The sequence below is a fragment of the Anarrhichthys ocellatus genome, unplaced genomic scaffold (assembly GCF_004355925.1).
Source record: "Anarrhichthys ocellatus isolate YVR2014 unplaced genomic scaffold, GSC_Weel_1.0 scaffold56, whole genome shotgun sequence".
Lineage (NCBI taxonomy): Eukaryota > Metazoa > Chordata > Actinopteri > Perciformes > Anarhichadidae > Anarrhichthys > Anarrhichthys ocellatus.
In genome coordinates, this window is record NW_022280086.1 from 2,174,840 (window position 1) to 2,184,978 (window position 10,139).

Below are 10,139 nucleotides of genomic sequence, written 5' to 3' on the forward strand. Positions count from 1 at the left end.
AAAGTCTCCAGCTCTACCTCCTCTATCAGACTGATTGTCTGTGGCTGCAGCAGGCCTCTTCATACCTGAGGGTCTCCAGTCTGCAGTGTGGATCCTTCAGTCCATCAGACAGCAGCTTCACTCCTGAGTCTCCTGGATGATTGTAGCTCTGGTCCAGCACTCTCAGATGGGAGGGGTTGGATCTCAGAGCTGAGGCCAGAGAAGCACAGCCTTCCTCTTTGATCAGACAGCCTGACAGACTGCAAAAACATAAAACAACACACATGTCACATAATCTGACTCAATCTGTTTGTGTGTAAACTTTTTCTTAGTCCAAGAAAAGTAATTCACAGGGTCACCTGAGAGTCTCCACTGTACAACGTGGACTCTCTAGTCCAGCAGACAGCAGCTTCACTCCTGAATCCTGCAGGTCGTTGTTACTCAGGTCCATCTCTCTCAGACTAGAGGACTGGGAGCTGAGAACTGAGGACAGAGCTTCACAGCTTCTCTCTGAGAGGTTACAGCCACTCAGTCTGAAGAGACAATGATGAAGAAAAAATAAACAATAAGTAGAAAAGATAGCAGCGTATTTAAGGTATGAAATATGAATCTAACTCTCTCTGTACTTACAGAGCTTTGTTGGAGGCTTTGACCACTGGCAGCAGCCTCAGAAGAGCCTCCTCTGAAGCAGAGTATTTCTTCAGGTCCAACACGTCCAGATCTTTTTCTGATGACAGTAAGATGAAGACCAGAGCTGACCACTGAGCAGGGGACAGTTCATCTGTGGAGAGACGTCCTGAACTCAGGGACTGTTGGATCGCCTCCACTAGAGAACCATCATTCAGTTCATTCAGACAGTGGAACAGATTGATGATTTTCTCTGGGGACACATTCTCACTGATCTTCTTCTTGGTGTACTGGACTGTTTCCTGATTGGTCTGTGAGCTACTTCCTGTCTGTGTCAGCAGACCTCTTAGGAGAGTCTGATTGGTCTGCAGTGAAAGACCCAGGAGGAAGCGGAGGAACAAGTCCAGGTGTCAATTTGGACTCTGTAAGGCCTTGCCCACAGCACTCTGGTAGAGATGTGTTTGTTCAGGTTTGTCTCTAGAGACTTCAGACCAACGGGAGGTTATTTGTTCTTCTGACAGCAGATTGACTCCAGAGTTGATGAAGGTCAGATGGACATGAAGAGCAGCCAGAAGCTACTGAACACTCAGATGGACGAAGCAGAAGACCTTGTCCTGGTACAGTCCTCTCTCCTCTCTAAAGATCTGTGTGAACACTCCTGAGTACACTAAGGCTGTTCTGATATCGATGCCACACTCTGTCAGGTTGGATTCATAGAAGATCAGGTTGCCTTTCTGCAGCTGATCGAAAGCCAGTTTTCCCAGAGACTCAGTCATCTTCCTGCTCTCTGGACTCCAGTGTCGATCTGTCTCAGCTCCTCCATCATACTTGACGTTCTTCACTTTGGACTGAACCACCAGGAAGTGGATGTACATCTCAGCCAGGGTCTTGGGCAGCTCTCCTCCCTCTCTGGTCCTCAACACATCCTCCAGAACTGTAGCAGTGATCCAACAGAAGACTGGGATGTGGCACATGATGTGGAGGCTTCGTGAGGTCTTGATGTGGGAGATGATCCTGCTGGCCTGCTCCTCATCTCTGAGTCTCTTCCTGAACCCTCTGCCCTCTGTCACCATGCCAACACACTCTTGAGGGATCTGATTGGCTGCTGCAGGTCGTGTGGTTATCCAGAGGCGAGCAGAGGGAAACAGTTTCCTCCCGAAAAGGTTTGTCAGCAGCACATCCACTGAGGTGGACTCTGTAACATCAGTCAGGATCTCATTGTTGTGGAAGTCCAGAGGAAGTCGACACTCATCCAGACCGTCAAAGATGAACAGAACCAGGAACTCTTCAAACCTGCAGATTCCTGCTTCTTTGGTTTCACCGAAGAAGTGATGAACAAGTTCCACCAAGCTGTGCTGTTTCTCTTTCAGCACATTCAGCTCTCTGAAAGTGAATGGAAATGTGAACTGTATGTCCTGGTGGTCTTTGTCTTCAGCCCAGTCCAGAGTGAACTTCTGTGTTAAAACTGTTTTCCCAATGCCAACCACTCCCTTTGTCATCACTGTTCTGATTGGTTCCTCTCTTCCAGGTGAGGCTTTAAAGAGGTCTTCTTGTCTGATGGTTGTTTCTGGTCTGTGTGGTTTCCTGGATGCTGTTTCAATGTGTCTGACCTCATGTTCAGCATTGACCACTGCAGTCCCTCCCTCTGTGATGTAGAGCTCTGTGTAGATCTGATTCAGAAGGGTTGGGTTTCCTGCTTTGGCGATCCCCTCAAACACACACTGGAACTTCTTCTTCAGGTTACATTTGAGTTCACGTTGACAAACTGCAGCAGGAAGTTCTGAAAGACTTCCTGAATAAAAACAAAGAACATCAATGAATAAATTATTAGACAAATATGTCAACATATCTGAATACATGTTGGTCCATCTCTTGAGACTTCAGTAAACGTCCCATTTATCCAGCATGTTGAATCTTTAGAGAAATCCTCTTACTGCTCTGCAGACAGTCACCCAGCTCCTCCTGCTTCATTCTCCTCAGGAAGTGCAGTGTGATCTTCACAAATGCCTCTCTGCTGCTCCTCCTCTGCTCTTCATCCTCACCATCCAACACCTCCTCATCCTCCCTCTGACTCTCTAAGCATTCTGGGTAATCTGAACTCACCACCTTCTGGATCTTCTTCACAAAAGTGACGATGTTCTCCTCCAGCAGCTGGAACAGAATATTCTATGAATGACACAAACTAAAACCATGGAACCAAACATCAGATCTATGTTGGACAGACTGACAATCCACTGGTCTACAAAGTGCAGCATGGAGATGATTGTGAACACAATAGATGTAAAAGTAGTTGTACATGTACAGACCATAAATATGGAGTCCAGGTGTGTTTGATATTGCTGGGCAGACTCACCTCTGGGAACCTCTGAGCTCTCCTGGTCCTCTCTGTGGAGGATTCATGAAGAATCAGCTCACATTGTGTTTGTCCCATTAACACAAATACAACAATTAGTTAAAGATGTTGTGTTCTGTCATGATTCATCACAATGAAAACCAGATGCTAAACAGATTCTTCTCTCTGCTTTGATATAGTGACAGTCGTGACAAGTCGCCACCATTGAAAGCCTGAGAAGAAGGTGGACCAACTACCACTATGACCAAAAGATGTGAGCGTTTCAGCCGTCTTTTTAGCTGCTGCCACTGGACTGGGTTTTATTAGTCACTTTGATTCTTTCTGGACCAAGTGGGACCTTTTTAAATACAACGGGCTGCATCCTAATAGGAAGGGAACAGAAAAACAGACCCATCATTTTATTGATTTCATTGCTTTTAGCTTTAACAGGTGGTTTCAGCAGCAAAACCCTGTCCAGCATCCTGGCCCTCTGTGGAAACAGCTCAGTTCTATCTACTTCATGTTGGATCCTTTGCCAAGAAGTCTTTGACTTGCCAGGATTTTATCACGACAATGTTGACCTTTTTATGGTCACAGGATCTTGGACTAGCTCTGAGGAATGCACACCTCTTATTGAGTCACGCAGTCATTCACAGAAATGTTCTCAGTCGTTCCTCTCTCTGGATCGGCTGCTTCTCCTCCTTTGAATATCTTAGTTGTATTTACAGACCCACTAATCTTACTGTTGATCTTTCACTATGGAACAATATGACAGAGTTCTTATTCTTGGTGATTTTCATATCCATGTTTGCTGCTCCTCTTCCTCGTTTACCTCTGACTTTAGCAAACTCTTAGATTCTTTTAATTTGAGACAATTTGTGAATCAACCGAGGCATGACAGAGGACTCACCTTAGACCTTGTGCTCTGGGTTGGTTTCTGTGTGGATTATGTGAATCTAAGTGATCACAGGCATTGCTTTTCCAGGTTCCACTCCTCTCTCCTGATCACAAACCCCCACAATGCTTCACTCCCACCCCCAAAACTTCTGCTTTCACTGAATCACGCACAACTTTTAGTACCAATGAACAACTTGGCATCTCCACAGAGGAGCTCCTTGGTACGTCTCACAGTTCCTGCACAAACATTTTAGATTCCAGAGCTCCATTCAGATGTAAGTAGTTGAATCCTTCTTCTCTCTCATGGTTTAATGAAGATGTGAGGAACTTAAAGAGACAATGCAGGAAGGCAGAACCAAAGTGGAAACAGGATAAACTCAGTGGGTCCGTTGCATATCTAAAACATCTAATGTCGACCGATCAGCAAATGATTAAAGAAGCAAAGAACTCATATTTCTACAATCTGATCACTTAGCAGAGTCACAATCCTCTTTCAAACCATAAACTCTGCTCTTAGTCAACCAGTTGATTCAACACCAGAGAGATGTGAGGAGTTTATAAATTATTTCAAAATAAAATCCTGGAGATTCTGCAGCATTTTAATACTGACCTTGTTGAGCCTGATGTTGACTCCTGTTTATCTTCACCATTAACCCACTTTAGTGAAATGAAATCTCTCTGTCAACCTTTGAACCACTGTTACACTTTAAAACCATCCACTTGCCTCTGAGACTGAATTCACTTCATGTTTAAAAGCTGTATTTAGACAGTTGGTCCGGATGTTTTAGTCGTTATTAACTGCTCCATGTCAACTGGTATCTCCTCTCTAATTCTAAACATGCTGCTGTTTACCACTTTTTAAAGAAGCCCCATTTACATCCCTCAGGTTTAAGTCTTTTTTGACTTATCTGTAAGCTGTCGTTTTTATCAAAGATTTTAGAAAAGACTGTTTCCACTCCATTGATTCCTTTCATGAATAACAATGAAATCTTTGAGAATCTTCAGTCTGGCTTTCACTCTCTTCACATCACTAAAACTTCTCAGGTCAAGGTCACATAAGACCTTCTGCCTGTACTCATTTGAATTATTCTTGACCTCAGCTCAGCCTTTGACACAGTGGACCAGAATGTCTTAATCCGTCGTCTAAAGAAACTCTGTTGGCATCAGTGATGTGGAGCTGGATTGGTTGATGTCTTATCTGTTGAACTGGTCCTTTTCTGTAATGCTTGGAGAGGCCTCCTCTCTTCTGTGGGGTCCCTCAGGGGTCTATATTGGGTCCCCTCCTGTTTACCATGTACATGTTACCACTAGGACTCATCATATGTCGACACAATACAGAGTTTCATTGCTACGCAGATGACACTCAGTTTTACATCCCATTAAGCCTGGCTCCAGCACTATTTCATGTACCATGTCCTGTCTTGTAGTTATAATGACCCCTGCTGGCCCGTTTCTGCATTAATGATCTCTCCTCCAGTCTGGGAGCTTTATCTAATAACGTTCAGCATGAAGCCTTCAACCTGGGTGTTCTTTTTGACTCTGACTTGACTTTTGATGCTCAGGTGACCAAAGTTGGGCAGATCTGCTTTGCTCAATTGAGACAGCGAAGCAGAATCAGGTCATTCCTTTGACCTTTGACCTGGAGAGAGTCATTCATGCTTTCATCTACTCCAGACTCGTCTACTGCGATGCACTTTAATCTGGTATCATCAGGAGAAACATTCAAAGACTAGAGAAGAGAAGTGAGCACATCACACCAATCCTTCTGCCCTTCACTTTTTACCTGTGAGTTCTGGAATTGATTTGAAGATTTTACAGCTTGTCTTTAAAGCCTTGAACGACGTGGCTCCTTCTTTTATCTGATCTGATGATTCCTTATGAGCTGCTGCCTGAGATCTTCAGGCAGAGCCTTTGTGATAATCTTTCCTGTGCTCGTACTTTTCTACTGTGACTTAGCTTGTGTGCCTTCCTCACTAACAACACCATATATGTGACTTAGTGTGTGCTTCAATGTATAACAGGACCGTATGTGGGATGTCTGCTCTGCTTCCATGAGAGGAAGTAACTGAATGGGGGTGCAGACAGTTAACCACAGAATGTTTGGGTTAGGAACAGAAACAGATGTGTTAGTGAGGACTTATCCTACCCCCCACCCTTGTGCACTGGTCCTTTATAAGATGTAGAAACCTGCACACGGGGCTCTTCATCCCTCAGACTGCACACAGGCGCTCAGTGGGATGATTGAACCTTATCTGCACAGAGAATAAATACTCCAAAAACAAACTTTCTTTCCTCACATTTCCTTATTTCAGTATTATAACACTCACTCGTACTATTATATAGTTTCTACACCACACCGTACTAACGGGCCTTTGCTATACGGGCCCCACAGCTGTGTAACTCTCTTCCTGGTAATCTCAGGCCGGAAAATTCAGTTTCCTCTTTAAATCTCTTCTGAAGACTTAATAAGTGTTTGCAAACACTTGTTCTGTAACTGTAACCTTAATACATGGTCAAACGGAGATATTACAAATGGACTAATGTCTTAATTCAAGCCATGGTTGCTGAATGTTTGTCCATCGTTCTCTCCTCAGCTCCTGGCTCCCTGTAACAAAACAACAACAGAATCAGCAAAATACTCAAATTCAGTGTATTCGTGTAATTAATCTCAAAGTTTGAAACGTTACCGGACTTAAAGCACTATTTCAGGTTCACAACCTGTCTACCTGAGCTCACGTTGGTCCGTTTATGTACATGATATCAAGTATAAATCATCTGTAAAATCATCACAATCTCAGTAAGATATTATTCAACCTCTGAGGTTTGAAAGTGAAGTTATTAAAAGTTACTTTAAGGCTTAACTACGGTCGGATGCAGGCAGCCGAGCTGCTGCTAATAGCGCAGCGGCTAACGTTAGTTAGCTTGTAAGCTATGAACGTCACGTAACTTAACGGATCACTTTAGCACACATGTGATGTTGTAAGATGTCTTATTTTGCTTTAACATTAGTGTAGGAGCCAGGTGTGGCCTGTGTCGTTTTGTATGCCCTTTTTTGTCACTTCCGGTGCTCTTCCGGTGATTGAGTCACGTGGTGCTGGGGATAGCCACAATGGGGTTATCAGCCGTCAGTTGAGTTAGACTAGGAAAGGATTGGAAGGAGAGGGGGTGAGAGAGGGAGCCTTATTTTTTGTTGACCGTTATTTCACGTTATTTTTCACGTTATTCACATTAATACTGTCCTTTTTTGAGTTATAATTGTAGGTTATCTGGAATCAACGTTTATTTGTTGCCCACAAAATAAACACTCCAAACTCATCCACTGGATTCCAGAAATCATTTAACGTTACAGCCAACGCGTCCGCAAGTTTAAATCTCCCCCACTTAGCCTCTCGGTGACTAAAGGAAAATTGCCGATAGTCATCTACAATTAGTATCGGTGACATTCGAGTGAGTTGAAACCCAATACTTATAAAGTGAATCCTGCTGCTTCTCCAGCTCTCGCATCAATCGCCGCCATGTTGGTTCAAATAAAATCTTCACCGGCACGCAATGCATCTTGGGATATGGTGGGCCGCGAAGGATCCATCAGATGTGTCCTCCGAATCTGGGGTCTGAAGGCCGCATTCGTCGGCTGCATTCGAAGGAGTCTTCAACAAACATGCAAAATGGGACAGCCTAGTCGCAGCGCTGTGACGCAACCGGTCTACGAATGCAGCCTCCGAAGGATGCAGACCCTGAATTGGGAGATAGCTATAGACCCGTCACTCTTCATGGACACACAGCTGGGATCAGGTTCAGGTCCAGGTTCAGGTTTACATTTTCGTTTAGGTCCAGGTCCAGGTTTACTTTTACGTTTGCGTTTAGGTCCAGGTCCAGGTTGTTCCAGCTTCCTCCTGATAGAAACACCAGACACATTCAGTGATGTAATAAACCTACTGTACTCAGTGTATTTGTATTCTGGTAGTTTTAGGAGACGTTTAGAATGAAATCAATGTTTCATGTAGAAATGTTTCAATGTTGAAGCTGTATTCAGTGCAGCAAAGATAGGAATTGATGCAGTGAGGTGACCATGATGGTTGAAGAGTAATGCTGTCCAATCAGGATGAAGAGAGGAACCATGTGGTGTAAAAGAGTTTTACCTGAGTGACCTTCTGACTTCATCATCATCATCATCATCATCATCATCACCACCACCACCACCACCACCATCATCATCATCACCACCATCATCATCGTCATCATCATCATCATCAGTTTGAAATCCTCACCTTTGATCAACAGAGTGGTGTCCATCTTTAAAGGATATAAAACGACCGATAGACCGGTCACTCTTCATGGACACACAGCTGGGTCCAGGTTCAGATTCAGGTTCAGGTCCAGGTTTAGGTCCAGGTTGTTCCAGCTTCCTCCTGATAGAAACACCAGATACATTCAGTGATGTAATAAACCTACTGTAGTCAGTATATTTGTATTCTGAGTTTTAGGAGACATTTAGTATGAAATTAATGTTTCATGTAGAAATGTTTCAATGTTGATGTTGAAGCTGTATTCAGTACAGCAAAGACAGGAAGTGATGCAGTGAGGTGACCATGATGGTTGAAGAGTAATGCTGTCCAATCAGGCTGAAGAGAGGAACCATGTGGTGTAAAAGAGTTTTACCTGAGTGACCTTCTGACTTCATCATCATCATCATCATCATCATCATCATCATCATTACCACCATCATCATCGTCGTCATCATCATCGTCATCATCATCATCAGTTTGAAATCCTCACCTTTGATCAACAGAGTGGTGTCCATCTTTAAAGGATATAAAACGACCGGTCACTCTTCATGGACACACAGCTGGGTCCAGGTTCAGATTCAGGTCTAGGTTCAGGTCCAGGTCCAGGTTCAGGTCCAGGACAGTGTGGTCCCTGATGGATCCTGGTCACATGTGTAGAAACAGAGTCAGTGAATGAAAGACTTTGAGTCATGGACAGGTAGAGATGGTCATCTCACCTCTGAGCTTTGGTGTGGCTGGTTTTAGAGGGAGGGACTCCCTCCTCTCTGTCCTCACACTGATTCATAGCAGAGTCCACACCTTCACACAAACACATCAACATTATTTCTCTTCATCATGACAAACACACACAGCTCATTCACCTCAATACTAAAGACACTAAAGACAGTTTCCATGTTGTTGTCACTTTGAGCTGCAGAGTCCTCTCTAAGAAATGACGTTCACAATGCTCTTTAGTCTATTGGCTTGTTTGAAGTCTAGAGGAAGACTCTTCATGTGGCTTTTTATTGGCCTTTCTTTGGGGATGACATCACTTTTCACTTATATTTGACTGACTTTGAAAAGCTCTTCAACGTTTGAAATGTTCCTCTGTTTCCACGTCTACTACATCCAGTCAGAGCATGAAGCAGCTAGTCCAATAATCCAAAATCAGAATCAGAATCAGCTTTATTGGCCATGTATGTGTACACATACATACAATGTACAAACACAAATTTACAATAAACAAGAAAAAATATATATAAAGAATAAAAAAGGGCAGCAAAAAAGTAGAACGGATGTAGGTATAAACATTTAACAGCTATATACAATATAAGTATAAATATATATTCAAAAGAAAAAGTGTATATATATATATATATATATATATATATATATATATATATATATATATATATATATATACATACATGGGAACATAAACCTATAGACAATGGCATGAATTGAGATGATAGTGCAAGTGGTGGTAATAGCGCAGTATAACTTATTAATTGTTCATCAGAGTGACGGCCAGTGGAAAGAAGCTGTTCCTGTGTCTGTTGGTTTTGGCGTACAGAGCTCTGTAGCGCCTACCAGAGGGGAGGAGTTGGAACAGCTTGTGTCCAGGGTGTGAAGGGTCTGCAGTGATCTTTCCAGCCCGTTTCCTGACTCTGGAGGTGAACAAGTCCAGGATGGGGGGCAGGCTGAAACCAATGATCCTCTCTGCAGACCTGACAATCCATTGTAGTCTGTTCCTGTCCTGTTTGGTGGCTGATCCAAACCACACAGTGATAGAACAGCAGAGAACAGACTGGATGATGGTGGAGTAGAACAGGATCACCAGCTCCTGAGACAGGTTGAACTTCCTGAGCTGGAGCAGGAAGTACAACCTCTGCTGGGCCTTTTTCCTGATGGTGTTGATGTTGGGGGCCCACTTCAGGTCCTGGGAGATTGTGGATCCCAGAAACTTGAAGGTCTCCACAGCGAACACAGTGTTGTAAAGTATGGTGGGGGGGGGGGGGGGGGGGGGGGGGGGGGGGGGG

General features: G+C 43.7%; 1 protein-coding gene and 1 long non-coding RNA gene across 2 annotated transcripts in view; both read right to left on the reverse strand.

Annotated features, from left to right (window-relative positions):
- Window positions 1-25: 25 nt before the first annotated feature.
- LOC116396512 (NLR family CARD domain-containing protein 3-like) lies at window positions 26-3,460 on the reverse strand. Its single transcript, XM_031871150.1, is given in 6 exon segments — window positions 26-239; window positions 339-512; window positions 610-2,386; window positions 2,541-2,757; window positions 2,913-2,991; window positions 3,456-3,460. Coding segments are annotated over 6 exon segments (2,466 nt in total).
- Window positions 3,461-8,694: 5,234 nt separating this feature from the next.
- The window catches only part of LOC116396551 (uncharacterized), a 10,903-nt gene continuing 9,458 nt past the window's right edge, over window positions 8,695-10,139 (reverse strand). Inside the window, exons 3-4 of the long non-coding RNA XR_004213608.1 lie at window positions 8,838-8,919; window positions 8,695-8,762 (exon numbers count right to left, since the gene is read on the reverse strand). This is a non-coding gene — a long non-coding RNA (uncharacterized LOC116396551). The remainder of the gene's footprint in view (window positions 8,763-8,837; window positions 8,920-10,139) is intronic.